The 23095-nt window shown below is 40.1% G+C and overlaps 1 protein-coding gene and 1 non-coding gene across 2 annotated transcripts in view; both read right to left on the bottom strand.

The window, feature by feature from the left end:
* EIF3A (eukaryotic translation initiation factor 3 subunit A) overlaps positions 1-23095 on the bottom strand; it is a 34814-nt gene that overhangs the window by 11180 nt on the left and 539 nt on the right. Inside the window, exons 2-17 of the mRNA XM_064663650.1 lie at positions 19853-20043; positions 19515-19651; positions 16965-17128; positions 15116-15315; positions 13739-13947; positions 12592-12763; positions 11489-11593; positions 10606-10704; positions 9794-9910; positions 8668-8853; positions 5732-6079; positions 5037-5141; positions 3094-3207; positions 2721-2843; positions 1596-1749; positions 394-578 (exon numbers count right to left, since the gene is read on the bottom strand). Coding sequence (XP_064519720.1) covers positions 394-578; positions 1596-1749; positions 2721-2843; positions 3094-3207; positions 5037-5141; positions 5732-6079; positions 8668-8853; positions 9794-9910; positions 10606-10704; positions 11489-11593; positions 12592-12763; positions 13739-13947; positions 15116-15315; positions 16965-17128; positions 19515-19651; positions 19853-20043 — 2609 coding nt within the window. The remainder of the gene's footprint in view (positions 1-393; positions 579-1595; positions 1750-2720; positions 2844-3093; positions 3208-5036; positions 5142-5731; positions 6080-8667; positions 8854-9793; positions 9911-10605; positions 10705-11488; positions 11594-12591; positions 12764-13738; positions 13948-15115; positions 15316-16964; positions 17129-19514; positions 19652-19852; positions 20044-23095) is intronic.
* On the bottom strand, positions 10118-10249 carry LOC135418478 (small nucleolar RNA SNORA19). The gene has a single exon (XR_010432472.1). It is a non-coding gene; the product is annotated as a small nucleolar RNA SNORA19 (small nucleolar RNA).

Genomic DNA, 23095 nt, shown 5'->3' with positions numbered 1-23095 from the left:
TTTTAAAATATAAAACTATGAGTTTATGTTTAGTCTGGAATTTTCCTTCAATATCTACTTTAATTTCTGACTTTGTCATGAGTTACTGCACTTGCTTCCAATATAGTTTTCCTTCTCTTGTGTTAAAGACAATGTTATCCAATACTCGTTTTAGCCTTTAATTGTTTAGTTTTTAAACAGCTTGAAGCTTTAAGTAGTTTCTTTATTTTACACTAATACTAAGCTCCAGATTCCAGATCCTGATAGTGAGTGACAATAATTTAACTATTGAACTAGCCACTCACACAACCTAAAAGCCAAAAACCCCGACAATTCTGCAATGCTAACATCATCCTCCAAATAATCTAGAGGAGGAGCAGCCAGAAAGAAAACAAACCTGCAGGTATTACCCACCTTCCTTGAAAATGGGTCATCCAAGCCTCTCCTTTCCTCTTCCCGGCGACGCTCCCTTTCCTCTATCTCCATCTCCCTCTGCCGTTTTTTCTTCTCCAGCTCCTCCAGCTTCTTGACCCTCTCCTGGTATTCCCGCTGCTCCTGCTCGCGCTTCTCGCGCTCGATGCGCTCCTTCTCCTCGCGCTCTGCCAGGTGGGAAACACAGCTAAAGCTCACCAAGACAAACTCCAGCACTGTGCTGTACCCACAGAACAGGCACAAAATACAGTTTGACTCCTTATAAAAGAACAAATCCAAGCATTTCACATGATGAGTTTAACAAACCATACAGCCTGTTCTCTGAAAGTATCTTAACTCCAGAGCAATAGGAAAAGGAGCCCTGATACATCCATTAATGAGACACCTTGAACAGCTAGCAAGGAAGAAAAAGTTCCAATACCTTTATGTTAATTCCATGTAGAGACCACAAATGTGCCAGCTACAATAGAAGTAATTATACAACCATGGTGGAGGATCCCTTCCTTAGGTAAGGCCAAACAAAAAAACCAGCTACCCGTGTCAAATTTGACAGTCATGACTGCTTTGGTTTTCGTTTGTTTTTTAAATACCACATGATTATGATCTTTGATACATGAAATCTTAATCCTCCAAGTGATAAACAGGACAGAAATTCACCTTACAGGATGCCAATCATGTCTTCTCTTCTAAAGCCCTGAAATGGGCTATCAGACAAAGCATTTCACAAAGAAAGGTGTGCAAGTTGCTTACAGCTCTGGAGTTCTTGATATGACACCAACATGCCCTTTCTTTTCTCCTTAAGATGTGCACAGACAAGTGGCCAGAGCTCAAACTAAAGGCTAAAATCAAAGACTCAATTTTTCACTAGCCTCCCCTACCTTATCACCTCCTTTATTCATGGCTGGGAGAAGGGCAGGGCAGGAAGCATTGATATGCTTTCATTTTCCCTCCCTGCTACCAGACTTTACCTTCACCTCTGTGCTGCACAGCTAAGTGTTCAGGAGGTGTGTCATGTAACATGTAAAGGCACAGTATCCAACAGCAATGAACAGTCTGCACCACTGACTGGAAGCTGAAAAGATTTCCTCCAAACTGTGACACAGGGACACCAGACACTAGCTGTGTTACACAGATGGAATGGGTCAAGGGTGCAAAGGATAAAATAATAATGTTCTCAGTCACACCTTTAAGCAGCTGCTCTTCTCGTAACCTTTGCTCCTCCTCCTCCTTCTCTCTGTAGTAGGTGATCCGTCTCTCCTCTTTGCGCTGTTTCTTGCGCTCCTCCAGGCGATTCCGCCTCTCTTCTGCCAACCGCTCCTGGAACTGCTTGAGCTTATCCTGAAACACCAACACCACACCTGAGAACACCTCAACTGCCTTCTCTAAGAAAGCAACGGGACAGCAGCTGGAGAGCTAAATAAAGCTACAGAGAAACACAAACCAGCTGCAACATTTTAACGCTGCTCCACTGAAAAACAACTACCTGTTTGCCATTTCAACCTCTTCTGCAACTCATTTAAGAGAATATACCCCAACTTAGAAGACAATCAAATCATCATACACAATTTTAGTCCTCTATCTGCTTTTTCTGAACAGGAATTGCCTATATAATTTTCTACCTGTATCTAAAATATTTTACTTAGTATCATATGCAGTTACTACTTTATTTTAACAAAATACCTTTTCCGCTTCTTTGTGATAAAGCCAATTCTTACAGCAACACAGTCAAATATTCAAAGCTATAAATAGTCTCAGAAAATGTGAAATTTTAAAATGTAGAGCAAGAAACAGAGGAACAGCTCTTTCCCTGATCTTGTGATCTCATTAGTTTTTAAATTTTGCAATCACAAAATAAACATAGCTTGAACAAAAAAAATACTTGAACTGTCAAAATAATTTCCAGATTCAAACACACAAATTAAAAACCATAGAGAAGAATTTCCACCTGTTTCTCAGCTTCAGTGTTATTGTCACTACTATGCCATCAGCACAGTAAGTCCAAGTACTTGTGCAGATACAGCTTTATGTCACTAATGATCAGTTACAAATAGCTGTATTGAAACGAATGATTTACCATCTTTTCCATATAAGCTATTTCAGAAATTGTCAAAAACCATAAATAATAATGTCTAGGAATGGGTGCACGGAATTTCCTTTTGTTAAATAGTCAAAGCAGAAAATAAACAATTCCACAGTTCTGAGCCATTTTAGATACTAATTTGTTTCTAGTTTCATGAAGAATCACTTGGTCACAGTGTTAGTTCCTCACTTTAGGGGAATACTTTGTTACAGTGCCATGTCTAATGTACCTCATAAACTGTTCTTCGGGATGCTTTGAGCCTGGCTTCAAATAAATCTCTATCCTCCAACATCCTGGAGAGTCTGCTCTTGTGCTCAAGGGCTTTCTCACGCTCCAACTGCAGGGTGGTGATCTAAAAATAGAAAATACAGAAAGTATAACTTTACTGTGCATTTGGATTCAATCTACCTCAGCCACTAGAAAGAGAAATTATCTTTTCCTCTGTCAGAGCCAAGACAGAAGATATTGCTGTCCCAGCACAATCCAGTCGTGAAGCCAACACTTCATTCTTTCTTCTCTTGGAATGAGCTGAGGGAAAAAAAGACAGTGCAAAACCCACTATTTTTCATTCATTGCTAAAAATCTGAACAAAAAATTCTTACCCTTTCTTCTTCCTGTTGCTCCCACAGCTCCATATCATGCACTCTTTGTTCCTCATATGCAGTCTTTATTAAAGGAATTTCTTCTAAGCGCTTCGCTCTTTCAAAATAGTCAATCTAAATAAAGATAACACACCTTTAGCAAGTCATAATACAAAGTCCAAAGCTGGAAGACTCCATCTTCAGAATACCTCAAAGAAAACCCTACTATCTGGAGGTTTTTCCAATATATCTGACATATTATGGCTACATAACAACCACGCTGGACCACATCAAAGGCCCACTTAACCGAAAAACTGCCTCTAGCACCAGCAACTAAGTGCTCCCCTAGGCAAGGATGCAGGAATAGAGACAGGCACATTTACAATACTCTCTCAGCATCAGCTCCCACCATTTCCTGTGTTGGAAGCTTTTTTATATTTTAAGCATCAGTGGATTTCTCCTCCTGTCCCTCTGAACTCAAAGAAGCTTTTCATATACAACAATGTCCTTTGGAAAGGACTCCTGTGTGTCTGTGGCTCACAGCATGAAGATTCACCCTCTACTACAAACAGCTCTGAACATGACTCCTGCTGCTTCCTTTGATGCTTCCTACTCCACTACACCTTGTAGTCAGTGCAAGAACAACTGCTCCCACCATCAGCTCTTACAACAGGGACACTTACAGACTGACACCACATCCTCTCCTGAGAAATGTTTCAGACAGAGGGGTACCCTTTTACATGGACATTTCTCACACAGAAGCCAATCCACACCATGGATAATTCTTGTTGGCCTCCTGTCTAATTTCCAGTTGAACTGCATCCTTTTAGAGACAGAGACCAGAGCTGCAGACAGTGCTCCAAATGCAGAAGAACCAAGTCCTTACTGCTGGCTGAGAATGTTAAGTTTGGAGCCCATCATCTAACATTCCAAGCTAATGACTGGGGGATTTTTTTTTTCCTCCTTTCCCTACATAAAGTTTTATATCTATTGAACCAGAACATCTTCAAGGGCATTTCCTTTTGTACCACAGCTGATAAATGTTTTTTTTGGTGAAGAACTCTGCGAAAAGCTTTTTGGAAATCCAGCTTAGTTACACCCATCAGATCACCCTAACTCATGTTTGTTTTGACAGCTTCAGAGAACTCCAAGAGGAAGTCCTGGCTTACAATTCTTTTACAGAAGCTGTGTGCCTTTCCAGGTAGAGGTAGATCATATTTACACAGGTGACCACTAACTTTACTGTTTCATGTATTTTCTGCTGTTTTGCCCAGAATGAGCAACAGGTTTACAGGCCTGCAGTGTAAAAGATCCTCACTGGAACCCTTCTAACTAACCTGCCACTTTCTGCTATCAAGCCAGTTTTAAGTGACCCAAGTCACCAAATGTATCATGTAACCCCTGTTTCATTCTTGAATACAGCAGGAAGTCCTGGGTGAGTCTCACCTTGCCCAGGTCACGTGTTTCTATTTCCTATGACACATTTCTCACACCTTTATAGCCATCCACATTTCAGACAGATCCTTTTCTGCCATCTAGAAGGGCTCTAGCAGTGGAATTTCTTCTGTTTCAGTGAGGACTAACACAGTTAATTAATTTAGTTTCTCCACAATGACCTCTCCTTCTCCAAACATTTAATCTTCCCTGAACATTTTCCAATTGCAAGTCTTCCCACCTAAGACATGGTTCACATACAGCTTAAGGGTCCTGTTTCAAATCAACTCCATTAATCAGAACAGACTTTTGCACTGAAACTGGAGGCTCAGAGGGTTTATAATACATTTATCCTTTTTTAGTTTCAAACAATAATATTTCCAACATCAGTATTTTTTTTATATATATATATATATATATATATATATATATATATATATATATATATATGCACATAAGTATATCAACACAGGAATTCACATTCACTAAATTGTGAATGGACATGGGTTTGTACCCTTCCTACTTTGTACCTTTTTCTCCTGATTCTTCAGACGTTCCTGAAGTTCCTTCTTTTCTTTTTCCAGCTGTTCAACTTGTTTAGCCATAATGAAGTCAGGATCCAATTCTTCAAGATCCTACAATCAAGTAAAGTTATCAATACAAAATAAAGCAAACATTTTTTCTGTTGCAAACGTGATTTGTTTGTTTACTTATTTACTTAAGCTTCTCTGCAGTTTTCCCCTTTAACTTTTAAAATAATTTGCTTCAGGAACATTCTGTTTCTTTTCCTCTCTTCTGGGCAACTTGTATTTTATTTTTAAGAAGCTCTATAAAGCATTTAATGTTGATTTTTAATTGAGACACAGTCCAGATACTACAAAATTGGATGTGGAGGTCTATTTTGTATTTCAGATACCATTTAAGCAACAGGGGAGAGGGAAACAAAACAAAACGCCCAAAATGAACCTCCCCCAAACAAACAAATAAAAAGGGATAACAAAAACCAAACCAACCAACCAAGCTGGATTTCATTCCTGCAGGTAAAAAAAGATCCCATCTAACCCCAGAATTCAGGTTTACTTACACTGTCTCACTTTCAAGAGAGGCTGTTTTTAAGACCAGTTACAGTATAAAGCCAGAAAACCCCATGAAATTCAGGCAGCCCAGCAATGTAACACCAAAAGGGTAAGAAAATAACTCGACAGTGCAACAACAAGTCACTTACCTCAATATCAATATCTTTAAAGGCTTTGGCTCCCAGTTCAGTTTTCTTGATCTGCTCCAGGCGCTCCCGAACAGTCTTCTTTTTGATCTGCTCATGCTCCTGCAGGATCCGCTCCTTCTCCCTCTCCTTGGCCTCCTGGCGCAGCCTCTCCTCTTCAGCTTTCCGGACCTTCTGCAGCTCTGCCTCCCGTTGTTCCAGCTCTTCCTTCTCCCGCTGGATGTTCAGACTCTCCAGGCGCTCTTTCCTCTCCTCTATGGTCTGACGACGCGCCAGAATGCGCTGGTGCTCCTTCCTCGAGTTCTTCAAGAAGGCGGTGACTGCCAGCTGATGTTGTTCTTCCTTCTCTTGCTGAATTTAAATTAAGAAGAAGACAATGATGTATGCTGCACCTCTTTAAAAAGGCACAAAAGATAGCAAACGCTTCTCAAAGAAAACTCGAAGTTCATCGTATTCTCCAAACTTGCCAACTGCACGGAAATACAAGTGTGATGGCAAACCTAATCCCTCATCCAAGTGGCATCCAAAGTAGTATCAACTCACTGGAACCCTGCTGTCTGTAAAAGACAACATTCTGCAACATGGCTTAGGTGTAATGGTTTACATTTTTCCATCCAAAAATATTGCACACCCAGATGTTACTGATAGTGAAATTCCTAACTGGAAGGGGCATGGGGGTCAATCCTGATTGACTCTGCATGTGTTTGCAAGCATACCACCACATGGACTGTATTTCACCAAAGCTCCTTTGTTTTTAGAGTTTTTTTCCAGAGACACTAATATAAGAGGAAAATATCCTAATTGACACGAAGCACTGTCTGTGAGATGATAAAAAAATGAGTCACCAATTTAGGTATAAACACTGTATATAAACCCATTGTAATGACCTTATAAAAAGCACTAGGCTTCTAGATATTAGCATGTAGACTATTCTTTCAGCAGCCTTCTCCAGAGTACCCACACAGTTCTTTGTGGAGATTCATGCTGTACACATGAGGAGGTGTAATTGTGCCAGCTCCATCAAGCAGCAAAACACTGCAGCCCAATCAGCTCACTACACTCCCCCAGTCATGCTGATCATGAAATGCAGTCGTGAAACGTCAGAGGTATTTTTAGTAATCTGTCACTTCTAGGGCATTCAGCAAAAACACTCAAACATCCATGCTTTGTGGCAGATCTGCAAACATTTAAAGATAAATGGAGGTGCCAGAAATGGGAAAGTGAAAATTAATTTAACGATTTTGCAAATTATAACAAATCTGACAAATTAAAAGTTCTTAAGCACTTGGACTGAAAAGTTTTGATCTGAATGATGAAGGAAAAAAGGATATCAACTTGTTCTGTAGCTTCTCTAACTGAACAGATTGATATTAAACTTGATACGGCTCCCCAATTTTACAGGCATAATGACCAGCACTTATGTTATTCAGCTTCCTGTACCAACATATCAAGTATGAGATTGTCATTTCTATGCATGAATGTATAGATAAAAGCATGTTTTTTTCTTTCAAAATCACCATCTGACTAATACCAATCACTAGTTAAATCTTTTTAGGAGAAAACCTACATGGAAGTATTTTTTATCTTAAACACTATAAAACAGGTAATGCATGTTCAAACTAACACAAGTAAGTCAGCATTAGATGTCATGATACAGTTCTACTTTGTGTGTTTATATTTGAAGAAGATCACTAAGTATTTCAACCTGTATAAAGAATCTAACATGGACATCTTGCAATCAGCCTTTTTTTCCCATATGGAAAAAATATTTGATATGTTTGCTACGAAATCTTTCATAAACACAAAGCAAAAGAAAAAATTACCACTGCTCTTGTAAGAGAAGTGAAGGTTTAACTTGCCACGACCAAAGCATGCTGGAAATCTGAGGCTGATTTACACCTTGCTGCTACAGGGCTCTGGAGAACCTGAAATGTGAGTCCAACCTTGAAGCCAAGAGCCCCAGGGAGGAGAACAGGGAGTGACAAGGACAGGGCAGTTCTTGTGCTGGGGGATCTTTTGTTCGTGTTTTTAAACTCCACTCTTAAAGTTACATTCCAGGTTCTTCAAAACAGCAGTTTCTCCAGGAGGAATAAAGGAAGCAGGCCCTTGGATTTTCAAATATGCATGCAAAATTTTAAACAAATCCTAGCTCTGTAGGCTCACCTGTGGGAAAGTTATTATTTGGTATATCCTAAGCCTGATACATGCAAGACTGGCAACTCATGATTTTAATTATAACCAAACACTAACTAGATGAGTTTTTTTAAGAATTACTTTGTTACCAGCACAGATAACTGATTACCACTAGGCTGAAAAAAATGAAAGTAAAATGAACATCTAATCTGAGAAAACACATTCATTAAAATATAAGCTTTAAGTGTTATTAGCTTATGTTTCTACTTAATCCACAAACAGGCAAATGCAGCCCATCATTACTGTCAAATTAGATCAGAGATCATTACCAGAATGCTCTGAAAAACAGAGCAGTACTTCTGAAAATAAAACAAATGTACAAGAGCCCCTCCTCAAATCCTCACAATGTCACGTTAACTTAATCATTTAGAGAGCTCACTGCCATTCCTGGGCCAAGGGAAGATAAACCAAGGAACTCCTTCAAGTATGATCTCACAACTTCAAGACAAGCTTGCCTTGCTAAACCAGAAAAGCTGTTAGAGCTCTGTTAGAACAGCTGAGCATGTAGCAGATGCATGTGTATGTATGAACACCTCAAGGATCAACTGTTTGTTCTGAAGGGATGGGACAGCAGAACAACAGTGTTTACCACTGCACTGAGAACAGATTACTGGAAGGAATAGTTAATCAGACAAGCAAAAACTTAACAAAAAGCTGGATAAAAGGCAGCAGAGGAACATCACACAGTGCACACAGGGAAAATGTCAGATTTTGTCAACATTCTCATAACACTTTAAACAACTTACCATTAAGTGAGGAGGCTTAATGACTGCAAGAGCCTTAGCCAGAGCTGAGGACATAGCAGTCAACTGGTTTCTAATCTGCTCAGAAGGCATGCTTTGGAGCTGAGGGCCTAGTGGGGCATCTTCTCTAGTACAGTAATTCAAATCTGAACCAAAACTCAGTGTCCGGGTGGTGTGATCAAGGCGAACCTTCATTAAAAAAAAAAAGGAAGGAAATGATTGTATTAATTATTGAACAATTTCTCTGTTGCTCTGCCTATGACCAATATGAGTCAACAGAAGCTATAAGCAGAAATTTCTCCAAAAAAAATTAGCTACACCATTCTATGAGAAATGCCAAATTAGTAGGAGAAATATAGCACTGTGAATAAAAGTTTGTTTTATTTCTATGGTTTATACAGGAAAAAACCCCAATAAAAAAAAAAAATCCTTCTTCCTGGAAGAGGCTGAAATTCCAATGATTCTATGAAATGAGCACTTCAAGACAAACCACTCTTGCCTCTTCCTCCACATCAGCAATACACAAAACAAGAACCCTAACTTTAGTGCAGGGAACTGCAACACATCTGAAATATAAATTCAGGTTGTGTGTTAACCTAAGTGAATTAACTCAGCTTCATCTAAAAACCTAAATGGATGATTACAAAGCAACCTCAACTAAAATCTACCTGCACCTTGTTGTTGTTCTCTCAACATGGACACTTTACCAAAAATGCAACCTTCAGACATCAGTGCACATCTCAGACACTGGTGCTTCACTTCAGTCCCTTGGTGAGACACAAACCAACATCAGCAACTGTTGGCTTTTCAGTCTTGCACAACTAATGCAGCACAGGCAGCAATTCACATCCCTGTTTGTTAAATTTGCTTCAGGATATGCTGGACTAAATGACTTCTAGTTCTACTGGACTTACATTGATGGCTGTTGACCTAAATCAAAAATACACACCAGAATGCAAATAATCTTCAGTTCCTAATATAGTGTCACATGCATCTTTTACTCTAGCTTATCTCCATCTATCAGAATCAATCCTTTTCCTTGGGTTACACATCAGCCAGCTCATTTGCATCCCATGTAATTCACGTGAGCCCATTCACAACTTCTCAGGAGTCTTTTTACAGCACCTACTTGTAAGTCACAGTGCCTGGCAGCATCCACGATACAACGCTCCAGCGTGAAAGCATCCACGAAAGGAACCAGGGTACACAGGCGAGCAAACTCAATGCTCTGATAAATCTGGGCCACCTGAGTGGGAACAGAACCATCAGGCAGTTTTTCTCAATAAAAAGAAATCAGAAATATAAGTTGTTGTACAGGCCTTAGAGTTAATTTACCAAACTGTCAACAAATGAACGTATACATAATAATACAACTGCAAATGCTCTTTCAGGATTTTATTTCTGCACTGTATTCAAATTTAACCTAAGATTAAATGCCATTCCTGCATGGCTGCTTTGTATGAAGGAGACTGGCAGCAGTAACTACACACAGCTATGCTGCTAATTAGCCTTCAACTGTTTCTTTAGCACACCAGAAATAACACTGCTCTCACTTGTAACGAAAGCAGGTCAATGAAATGTGCATCCTATAAAACACATACAAAAAAACCCCAAAATAAACCAAAAACCAAAGCAAAATACCCCCCCAGACCTTACTCCAAAGCAAAGTTTTAAGAAACTAGGTAAGCAACGAAGAAAAAATAGGCAAGGGATTACACCACTGTACCCCCGTATCGAGTACAGCTACTATGGCTGTACCTAAACAACGTACAAACTGAAAATACAGGTTATATACTGGGGAAAAGAAAATCTCAAAATCATAATGGTCTTCTATTTGATGGGAAAAAAATTACTTCAGCATGAAAGTTTCCAACTTCCTCTCCTTCCAAAGCATTCACTAACTTATGTATACTTGGGAATACACATTTTCTTTACTCATACCTGCTGCAGAAGGCGAAGAATGGTATTGTTTTGCAGGTGAGGAACATAGAGCTGCAGTTCAGGTTCCTTTTCAGCTTGGTCTTTCACCCAGTTGAGAACCTACCAAAAGTCTGAAAAGTTACTCCATCTGCATCAACCCGTACAAACTTCACCATTAAAGTACAAAGCATGGCTCATAAATATTTCTGGTTTACACCCTATGAAACAACAGCACTTCTGCCCAGAGAGTGCAGTGTTTTACTGAAGTGCATCTGATAGAACACTCAATTTATAATGGATAGCAAACAGGTTTTGTATGAAGGCGACTGACAGTACTGGCAACGTTTACCACACTGCTAATTTACCTTCAAGTTTTTTTTAGCACCTCAGTTATCTTTGTTCCCACTATTGAAGAAAAAGAACATGATGTGCTTCATCAATTGCAAAATTTGCACTAACCTAATCAACAGCTCTCACGTTATTCTACCTCCCAAGCCTCTGTATTTTAACAGTGAAAAGTCACTGGTATATCTTTCCACTTTGCACACAACCCACTCACCTGCACGTGCGTGCACACAGCTTTCTCACTTTCCATATTTAAACAGAATTAACTGACTATCACCTCCACCAAAAAACCTTCTGATACATTCCCAAAACTCTGCATCTTTATGGGACCCTCTGAAGAGCACCTTAGAGACCTGAGTGAATTTTCATTCTGCTTCAATAACGTGGTGCAACTCGTACATCAGATGTCACCAGCACGTCACAACGGAACCCAACCAAATCAAGCCTACTTTTGAAAAATCTGGCAATGGAAGATGCCAGCTGATATTTACCACAAATCAATATTCAAATAACAGACTATTAGTCAAGACCAGTTACCACACAGAGCTGCCAAACCTACCTTGCTGACACGGGCGCTTAACTTGAGCGGGTGAAAGTCTACTTCAAGCCAGTTGTAAAGTTCTTTCACTTCTGGGACAACATATTGCACTACGTTGAACCTGACCTACAGTCAACAAAAAAAAAATCCAAAGATCTCAAAACAAATGCAATATTAACCAACAGTTATGCTTTAAGACTTTCATATTCAAGAAGTTAAACAGGCACCACATGTACATTTTAATACAGATTACTTCTCATTGCAACATTCTGAACTGCAGTGACAGTAACTCTACATTACATCACTTAAAATGCATTTAAAAATGGAAAAGGAGACATAAAACATATAAACAAGGTAAACAAACTAGAGCACCATCCTCAGCTTAGCCATTTCCAAAACACAAAGCCTAATACACTTGTAGGCCTACAATCTAAAATCCTAGCCCAAACTAAAATCACACACCTCTATTCATGATTAAATTTCTGAAGCCTTAAGTTGTGGTTTTGGGGCAAACTGGAGAGGTACTGAAGAAGAATTAACTTACACTGCAAAATGAGCTTTGAATGTATGTTTTAGACATGCATGTGAAGGACTGCAAAAAATTCAACCATTCTCTGAAAATACCCACAATCATGTCTGATTTGTTTATGAGTATCTGGGGGGGTCTGAGGATAGATCAATCCAGCCTCCCTTCAAATTAAACACAAGGAAGTTTTCATAATCACTTAGATTTGCATGGTCTGCCACTTGATATATGACCTGTGTTATCCAAAATACATTTAAAACAGAAAAAGAAACATTTGGTTCAGTTAATAACACACCTTAGAGTAGGGGAAAAAAACCCCCAAAGTTCTAGTTCACAACTCATTTCAGACCCCTCAGAATTTCAAAACGACATTTGTTGCTTGGGTGACATAAAGGACAATATGGAACCTGACTCTTTAGTGCACACAAGAATTCACTGTCACTGCCATTTCCAAACAGTCCCTGTGAGTCTGCATGTTTAACGCTGCACCGTAAGTCACGCAAGGAACCACACTGCTGTCCCCCAGCCAGGCACAGTGCTCCAGAAGGAAAACAGGACACAGTGTTATAAAGCTGCTCCCCTGGCCAGCACCACCTACCATATCATTGATGAGACTGGCACGTGTGGGTGGGGCCTGCAGCCCCAGCAGGGTTGCCAGGCGCCGCTGCTTCTCCACGATGATGCCATCCATGTCCAGGAGGCGAGCGATATCCGTCCTCTCAGGAGTTATAGGGATTGACAGAGTGGCCAAAAGGACTCGAGTAGACATCCTGTTGACAAAGTAGAAGCACAAGAGATGAACTGCAAGAGAACACTTAATAATTCCTGTTCATGTACGTGCCAATTCAAGAGAGGAACGAGTAGTATTTATGATGCAAAACTGTGTAAAAATACCAGCAATAACCAAGATGCCACCTGCACCATGAGAGGACAGAATGCAGTGTTCCTCAGGAACAAGAGGAAAGAGTTTTGTAACTTTGATATGTATGTACATATGTATATATACAAAGAAATTATAAAGAAATTTAAGCTGCTTCTGTAAATACCGAAACCCTATAAAGTAATGAAAACGGCACAAAGCAGCACCTTTAAAAACTTCTTTTAGATGCAAATCCATCCCAGTCATTTTGAATGAATTTATTTAAAAATTTACAGTGTAAGACAGATGTACTTTTTGATGTAACAGAACAAGTGGCATTAAATACTTAAATTCTGGTCTTAGTACCCAAGTGAACAGGAATGTAAGAATTTCCATCAAGTATTATTATGACCAGGTTTTGATTCTATAAAGGCCTGTAGATGAACTTCAGAGGTTAAAACAGTCAATGATTCTGCACACCTCAAAAGCCTTGCCAGTTCATCCCTATTACCAAAAAATTAAAGGCCCTTTGCCCATGCAAAGTTTACATTAGCTACTGTGAAATCTTGTGAAATAAATCCCACCACTCAGAAGAGAAAAAGGAAACAAAAAACCCAGATACTCATTGACTTGCTTAGCTTCCAAGGCAGTAAGAGAAGGAAGCTTAACTAAAGTGATCCTGGTGTTCACAATACTTACACTGTAACTCTGTAAAACATCCTTCTTGCTCTAGATTTCTTTTGAGGCAATTAGTAGTGGCCAATTTAGGCAGAGCTGCTCATAGGTCATGCCTGTCATCTGCTTCTTTTGGGGTACATTTTAGTTTATTTTTGAACCTAGGGGGTTAAAATTAGAATCTAAGATCACATTATATATCCTTCCCCACCTCTGCATCTCCTCTTGTGTGAGATTCTTTCGCATTTCTCTTGATAAGTGATAAAGTCGGTGAAGGGTGGATGCATGAAAGAGAGCATTTCCTGATTTCCAGAAGACAGTGGAAACTTTGTGATAGTAATTTGCCATCAGTTGTGGTTTGGGTGGTTTCTTAGACAGTGCAAATAGTCCATGAATATCTTCCACTGCTTTGAAAGCTTCCTAAAGAGAAAAAAAAACAAATACACTTTTAGGAAGTTTTTTGCAACACCCAAAAAAAAAAAAAAAGAAAAATATGAATTCATTAAAGGTTATAAGACTTCAGTTTTGCCAGCTACCTGAAATTACATACTTCTTTCCTAATAAAGAAATCATTTGGACATACTGCAACTCCATTAACTATATGCTTAGAATTTAATGATTAGTTTGTATAATTTTTCAAAAACTTGTTTCTTTCAGATTTTCAAGCTACAAACCAAAAGCAGAAAAAAAAAACCAAAAATGAAATAACAAAAAGTTCTACTATTTTACTACTATATCAATTGTACTATTTATTGGCTTTACCATTTTTCATAAAAATAGTTTTTGTGATCAAAAAAGGGTATAGTTTCCCTAAAACACAGGAAAACTTGGAAATGCCTTAGATGTAATTACCTAAACCCCTAAAATGGAAACAGCACAATTCACAAACCCAAAAAACTACAGCCTTGGCTTTTAAAGGAATTCCTTGGCTTTTTAAGGAATTTGATGTCAGAAATGTTGGCAGAGGTGAAGGTGTCATCACAGAATCACAGAATCAGCCGGGTTGGAAAAGACCTCTGAGATCATCAAGTCCAACCCTTGATCCAACCCCGCTGTGGTTCCCAGCCCATGGCACTGATGCCACATCCAGTCTCATCTTAAAAACCTCCAGGGACGGAGAATCCACCACTTCCCTGGGCAGCCCATTCCAATGGCTGATTGCCCTCTCTGTAAAGAATTCCTTCCTAATATCCAACCTAAACCTCCCCTGGCAGAGCCTGCCCTCTTGTCTTACTGATCATTGCCTGGGAGAAGAGACCAACTCCCACCTGGCTCCCCCTCCTGTCAGGGAGCTGGAGAGTGAGGAGGTCTCCCCTGAGCCTCCTCTTCTCCAGGCTCCTCACTGTCACAACTCCAAGTGACTTCAGCTACTCTACCATTTACTGCTCCAAGCAAAGCTTGCTTTGAAACACAGGACCATCAGACTAAGCATTCAACATGCAAGTTGAATGTTCTAGACATTAAAACTTCATTCTTTAGCTATCATCCTTTCTCCACCTTGCTACATGTACCATGAACTGTAAACTGCACGGAGCAGGTTCTGGCAAGGCCAGAGGGCACAGTGTGATGGGGAGAGTCCTGTGCATACCTGCCACAGCTCCATGCTGATGGCACTGTCGAGCTGCACAAGCCTGGTCTCCAGGTGCATGGACTGGCTGTCGGGATTGTTGAGGTTGATGGCTGTGCTTTGGTTGTGGTGGCGCTGGATCTGCCCCAGGTGCATCCGCAGGTTGTCGCAGAGCTTACGGAACTCGGCCTTGCGCGTGTACTGCAGGCAGAACTTGAAAGCTGCAGCAATGAACAGCACAAATTAAGGACGGGCACTAATGGTGACTTCATGGTAGTTCTAAACGGGATTCAAATATGTAAATCAGCACATTTAAAGAACCTTCATTTGCAGTCAAAAGATATGTCAAACATGATATAATCTGTCACACATAATGAATAAGTGACACTGCAGAGCACTTCCGTCTTGACCTCAAAAAATGAAGATGCTTCTACACAATTAAGCCTAATGAGCATAGGGAACACTTAAGAGTCTCTTTAAAAATGTTGTAATTTATGCACTGATTCTAGCTCTTATTTTGAACTAAGAGCAAATGAAATCCTGTGTACGGCGTGAATTCAAGTTTTGGCTTTGTAAAATGTAAAATTCTCAAGTCATCTAAATATGGTAAAGTTAAAGAAAGCTTTCAAATGACTGGAAATGACACAGAAAAAAAGTCTGTCTTTGATCCCATAGTTCCTCTCAAAAATCAGTTTTTGCTCTGCCACTGTCAGTCTGGAAATTCTAGAATGTCTCTACTAAAAACAGACACAAAAGGAAGCCTTAACACTGTAGCACAAAGGCTTAAATACACCGAAGCACCTAGAACTCACCTGACAGTCATCTTTCCTGAGGTGCTTGCACAATTTGGATCCAGAGTTGCAAATCTAACAGACTTTTTTCAGAAATACCGTGTTCTAAGTGATACATACAAACATTTGCAGAACCACAGTCTCATAACTCTGACTTTCTGAATCCAATGAAGGAGTTGGAAGACAGCAAATGGATCTATTATTCTGATAAAGAGTCATCTGATGATGAGGAAGTAACATTTCTGACCCCTAATTAAAATTGAAACCACAGACGATGGTCAGCGTTAGCAAACTGCTACTGAAATGGTGCCATATACAGTGACCAAGATATCAAAGTTCCAGAATAAGTTACAGCAGCTGTGCACAGGATAAAAACATTTGGTGTGATCCCGACAACGGAGAACCAGGGAAAGATGACTCTTTATCTCCTTCAACCCCATTTGAATCCACTGGACCTCGGGGTGGAGTGGGAAATCACACACAAAAAATGATCTCATCTGATCCAATCCAGGTGGCTGATTTGCAAGAGCATTACAGTCACAGTCCAGGGGAGACTGAAATCCAGCAAGTGGAATCCTATAATACACACGTAATAATGGTCCAGACATTCAGATTCCAGTTGGTTCTCACCAGCAATTAATAAAATTTCTAATAGGTACGGTGTGAGGCACTGGATCAGTAATTGTTGGGTTGGAACCACCCTGGGGGTGTGTGTGTGTGTGTGTGTGTGTGTGTGTGTGGAGGTGGGAAGGGATGGGTCCAACCTCAGCCAGGATCGCTGATCTCTGTTTATTCCTTTATTCCTCTCTCCCCTTTTCAACTCCTCTCTCTGTCTTCTCTTTCACCCTATCCCTTTATCTGGTGCACAGCTGTGTGCTTACCCTGCTAGCTCAGGGACTAACATACCAATTTCCACGCCAAGTGTGTAATTTACTAATAAAACTTCATAAGCTTTTGGGGACCCTCTGACTTTTGTTGTTCCTTTCAACCACGAGCATCTGTGAATCTTGGATGCTCCCTTCCCCTTAGGGATGGGACACCACATCATTACACTTTAAGTGTCCATCTTTTGGACCTACCTTGCTGTGCAATGTCATGGTACAGGCGTTCCACTCGAGAATTATTTCGGAGAAGATCCAAACACTGTCTGTAGGATTCCCATAGAAATTTAACCCAGGGTGTCAAAAGCAGTCGGTCAGTACGATCCTGAGTGTCTTCTCCACTTACAGCACTCAGAAGAACACTGTAGTCAGGACAGGGGGGAAGGAAAAACAAAAAAACAAAAGTGGGTTACTCCCTACAATTCTCATCAATTTTTCTGGACAAATCTGAACAGAAAATTGCTGCTGAACAGTCTATTGCTTATTTTCAAACTGGTCCCTCAAACAGCTCCCTTTCCCTTTAAAGGATGTAGATAATGTCTTTGCTTTTAAGTTTCAAAATCTAGCCCCTGTATATACAACTGACATGTCCAAGCTCCAGAGGTAACAGACTTCAGAAACTTCTGTATCCCTTCTGAGTAAGCCAAAGGAAATGAACCCCAGGATTTTCACCTTCCCTTTTCTACCAGGGAGCTGTGCACTGGACCTCTGCTAGAGTGAGGTATCACTGTCAACACAGACACTTTCCTACTTGCTCAGAGCTCCTTTTTAGCCACCAGCAATGCTGCCAGAGTTCACTTCTTGTTGACATGTGACACAGAGGCGCTGTGTACCTTACAATCTACAGACATCGAAAACCAGAACACTTAAAATACCAAATCCTTTAAAAATTTTGATATGAAAAAGATGCTTAAATAAATGTCAAAAGCAAGATGTGATAATCTTGTATTTAGTGGCCATAACTTCATTCTCTCATCAGAGAAATATAAGATTGGTTCCTGAGACACTGAGACCAATTCAGTGCTATGTCTCACGTGGTCCCTTTATGCTGAACAGTCCACCCACCATGACAAACTGACAAAGAATCACCTTCCCTAAGCCTTCATTTTTAAAATTCTTTTTGAACTATGCTTCTAATATAAACTCTCAACTCCTGTAGCTCTTTTCTACTACACCATTTCCAGTTCTAATTTGCTTCCCTGAGCACCAGTACTACGTGCAATATTAAACACATCACCAGTGGTTTCTCCAACGGATCGAGTGGTGAATTCAGCAAAAAAGTATGAGAAGATTAGAAAACAGGACCTAGAGAACAATAAAGAAACTGTGCTTGTTCAGATAAAGAACTGTGATTGAAAACACATTCTCTAGTCCTCAGTCATAGAAAGGAGAACAAGGAAAAGAGCAGGCAGTCCATCTTCACTGTATAACTATTAGTGGGATTCCTCTGTAACAATTTCAGGCTCTGGAAAAAACATGAATGGCACTGCCACCCTGGAACAACTACTGAAGACAGGTCTGGAACCCTTTTTTTTTTTTTGCAACCAATTTCTCCCAGAGAGCTCTGCTGTCAACATATAAATCCACAGCCTTCTACTCCAGGTCTTTATGAGTATTAGTTGACTACTATAACTCTATTCCTACACAGGACAAATAACCTCTACTTCAATAATTTCTTCCCATTTTCTATCATCAGAAGATAAAACTTTTGCTTTTTTAGTTCCTGTGCAGAGACTTTAATTGAAAGAATTCCCACTAACTTCCTTCTTGCTTCCTGTCTCCTTTTGTCAGTACAGGTCATCAATCTTTCACTGGGCAATGTCTTAGTCCCCTTCCAATTCAGCTGCAAACATCCCTTCTGGTAGGGATCAATAGCTTCACCTTTCCCCAGATTAGATGTCTGGCCTCTTCCAAACTCAGCTGGAATGCTTTAAAACATGTCTTCACCCCTGCCTTGTTACCCCTTTTCCACAGATGTCATCCACACATCTCTGTCCTCTGAGTTAAGGTGAGCATTCCCTACATCAACAGGCTCTTGGAGCTAACATCACTTTGCCTGAAGCAAAGTTTGTTGGTTTTCTGGAAGTTCTCCCAGAAAACACTGACTACACAATGACTTCTCAGAGCTGGAGACTTGTTTCACCCTAACCCAGCACTACTTGCCAGGGAAGGTCTACACACACAACCTAAAGCAGATGTATTTACTGATCCTTTTTTCCATTCCTCTCTGTTATCATTATCCATCCAATTAATTCTAACTCTGAATGTACTTTTTATGCCCTTTCTTCTACTATTTCATCAGTTACCCAAGCAATTATAAAGTAACATTTCCTTTGGTTCGTACATGCACAATGGGGAGAGAAAAACCGGAGGTTATCAGACGCAGGAATTACATTGGTCTCACATCAATAACAGCGTTTATACATCAACTGGTAATGAGAAGCTTTCCATAATAAACTTTCCAATACCACTACAGATGCAAATCAGAGCAGACACTAGAAAGCAGTGACCCAACTCACAGAACCATTCCCACAAATTTTCTATTCTTTACTACTTACTTTCTTTACTTTTCTTTACTCTGACTTAGGATTTTGTTCAGTGCAAAATTCCTGCTTTCTCCCTACTTTGAAAACCTCCAGACCACCACTAGTATTCCATTTCAAATCCACCACGTTTATATCTCAGCTTTGTGAATGAAAATAAGTATACTTTCTGTGAATTACTACATTTTAAAGACAGACTGCCCACCTTTCTGGAGTTTGAATGTTATCCAAGTCTTCTATGTCCAGTACCATCTGCTGGGATTCTTCCTTAGCTGCTTCTGTTTTTTCTTCAGCTAATTTTAAATAGGCTCGAACAACATCCTCCAAAGACTTGATGTTAACCTACACCAAAGGCAAAAAAATGGGAAGATGTTTCCACCCACCATAGGCAGCAAATATTTAAAATGTAAACGCTACAAACTCAAGAGCATCTAAAAGGCAGATTAATTCTAACTCAAGAGGATTCAGTTACTTTTAGATTGTATCAGCTGACAGATACCATGCTTGCTATAAATAAATAAAACAAAAAATCAGAAGATGTACCTGCTGGCAAATATTCTTGTACTGGTACAGTCCTTCTTTTGCCAGGTGACTCTTGCGGAGATCCACGCAGAGCTCCAGGTACTTCAGCATAATCGGCTCGTGGATCTTCTGCCATGTTCGGTGTTTCTTACTTTTCATAACATCATAGAGAACATCGAGGGCAGGCTGCTTTTTGCCAACCTCAAGGAATTCTGAAAGTAAAATCCCAGTTAGCAAAAGACTTGCACACCAGAAGATGCATTTTTTTTATGCTTAACACAAGAAACTTTCAGAACTTAATTAACTCTACCCAAAGCTCCTTGATGGTTTGTTTCAGTGCCAGTCGTTCAATGACACAAGTGGCAAACAAACCTCTCCATTTACATGGAAACCTGAGGATAGGGGAGAGGTCTCTCCATTCATCCCAGCATGACTGAGCACTTCAAACAAAATAGTAAAATATACACATCCACTTGTTCAGCTGGTTTCAGAGTCAGGGAGGGAAGAGGGAGGGGAGTCAGGGAGGAAAAGGTACAAGGAAGGGAGGGAAGGAGGCAGGAAGGGAGGAAGGAATGGAGGGAAAGAGGGAGGAAACTAACTTCACTCAGGAAAGTTTTAGTGTTTGTGGGTTTGTTGGGTTTTTTTAACTCAGAGTGGTCTAGTACTTCTGTTTATATAAGGTACACCAAAAGCTGCTGCAGTTCAGCTGAAGGGTCAAACACTTTTTAAACCAGCCTTGCTGCTGGAACCAGTGGCCCATTTATTCATCCCTAAGCAGCTGCTCTTACTAACAGGAGCTCTCAGCACCACAGCAACTCCCACCCCTGACATCCCACACATTCTGCTCAGCACAAAACCCAGCAAACCACCCATCAGCAACCACCAAGGCAGCAACCCACATACACAGACCCTCCACTAAATGTGCTCCTCACTGCAGCAAAGCAGGAGAAATGAACACTGAGAATGGGAAGCAAACAGGTTTAAAAGATAAGGGGAAGTGAAGTACAGCCAGTGGGAAACGTGTTTGTTCTTAAAGGCAGAGGGGTGGAGCCAGTACTTCCCATGAAGTACTTTGGAAAGCACCACATTCCTAAGAAATAATGGTAGAAACAACTAAAGTAGGGGCCTGCTCAAGGTGCTCAGACATCAGACAGAGCTTCCCAGTTTTGGAATCTCAAAAGTGAAGTTAAAACACAGCAAAAGATGTAGTTTGAAAGCAGCAGTGTGGTTTTAATTTAAAAACTACCATAGCACGTATTCAGGGCTCAGTTTATGTGAAAAATGAGCTTGCATAAGATGAGCAAGTTCCTTTCTAGAAAAAGCACCCTGATACAGTTGAAGATAATTAAGGCTACGGTGTGGCAGTATCCAGCAGTACTTTTACTCACCGAGGGAATTTTAATAAAGCTGTCCTCCAACCCATAACTTACACTGCTATTCTATCTCAGTGCTGCTTTTCAGACAATTACTGCTCAGCTCTACATTTTATTTAAGAAAACACACTTGAAAGGCAAGTTTAATCCTGCAACAACACCAGGGCATTCCAACCACAGCTCTCAGTGGTCGATAACCAACTGGACAAAGCACAAAACTAATTCATATTGTTTTGAAACTTCTAATTAACTCTGGCCAAGCAGGTTCTTACCAGTAAGTCAAATAATTAAGGCTAATTTAAGAGACACTTCAGTAAAAGCACAAAGTGAACCTGAAGAGTCAAATACAGCACACACCACCATGCCTTGCAGAAGGAACTGTAAGTTATGGACACTCAGATCTGTAACACACAAATTGCAAAGCTCAGCCCATAAACAGCTGTCAGTTACATTTTTTCCATTTTTTTTTTCTTTTATACCACTTAAAATGCTAAAAGGTAGCCAAAAGAGCAACTGAAGCTCTGAGTGGCCAAGAAGTAGCTGATACACATCAACAACTGACCTACTGCTAACCTAAAATCCTGAATTAAGCTCAGTTTTCAATGTGAACAAAATGTATGTCATTACAGGAGGTGACATGTCATTACAGGAGGTGACAAAGATGTCACGTGCTTTACAGTGTCTCTAACAGTGGGCAAGCTCAGTATCTGCCACAATAAAACGCTCCCCAAAGGTGATTCCATCCTTGACTACAAAGCAATGCCAGATGTTAACAAATGCTGAGGGTTGACCTTGACCTACATTTAGCATTTATTAGGAGAAAACCGCCTTTCTTACATATCTGTACATACTTAAAATCATTCAAGCTCTTCATATTTCCGAACATCACCTTTGTATGGTGAAGTCACTGAGAACATGGAGCGTTAAATGATCCTAATGCTCACCTGAGCCTTACATATAAAACACTCTGGAAACTGCACTGAATGTTCCAATTTGAAATGTCAGTTTAACATTAAGCTGCTTCCTGCAACACACGATCTGCCTCAGGTACAACTTTCCACCCTTTGTTACGCTTGGACATGATAAGATTGAGCCCCTGCAAGACTTGACACTGCTTGTCATGCTTTGTGTTCAGTCCACTGAAATTCAGGATTGCCAGCGTTTGTCTGGAGAACACTCCCTTCAGTTCTCACCCTTCAGTTCAACCAGAGTCCTTCAGTTCATCAGAATTATTTACACTTGCAGCAGCACAAGAAATGTGAATTTAAATAAATACCAGGAATGCATCAACAGAACGTCAGATTTGAACAGCTTAAGGTCAAAGTAACCAGAAACGTGACTTGTACACCAAGTACAACTTATTCTACCCAAGAATTCTGAAGTTTAACTGGTGTTTATATACTACTGTACGAGCATCTTTTCCAGTAACAGGACTGATGCAACACAGCTTCGCCCTCGAAAGCTGACTGATTTTATCTTTCATCTCATTTCGAAGCCGATTTTATCTTTCATCTTTTACCTTTTGTGAGAAAGATTTTCCGGCGAATTTTAGGTTAGTAATTTTGGGGACGTGCACTACTTTTATTTGGAAAGCACCGCACTCCTAAGAAATAATGGCAGAAACAATTAAAGCAGGGGCCTGCTCAAGGCGTTTAGACATCAGACAGAGCTTCCCAGTTTCGGAATCTCAAAAGTGAAGTTAAAACGCAGCAAAAGATGCAGTTTGTTCAAATACTAAGCACTTGAAGCATGCACAGACCCCCAGAGCCTCTCCAGCTGCCGCTTCAAGACCAGCAATTTGTGGACGTCTTTAAGCGCGACAGCGAAGGGTCTACACTGCCTTAAAATAGGATACTATAAAAAAAAAATAGGATACTATTAAAAAAAAAAA

This window comes from Pseudopipra pipra, chromosome 8 (assembly GCF_036250125.1).
Source record: "Pseudopipra pipra isolate bDixPip1 chromosome 8, bDixPip1.hap1, whole genome shotgun sequence".
Classification (NCBI taxonomy): domain Eukaryota; kingdom Metazoa; phylum Chordata; class Aves; order Passeriformes; family Pipridae; genus Pseudopipra; species Pseudopipra pipra.
This window is presented reverse-complemented; position numbering and strand designations above follow the sequence as displayed.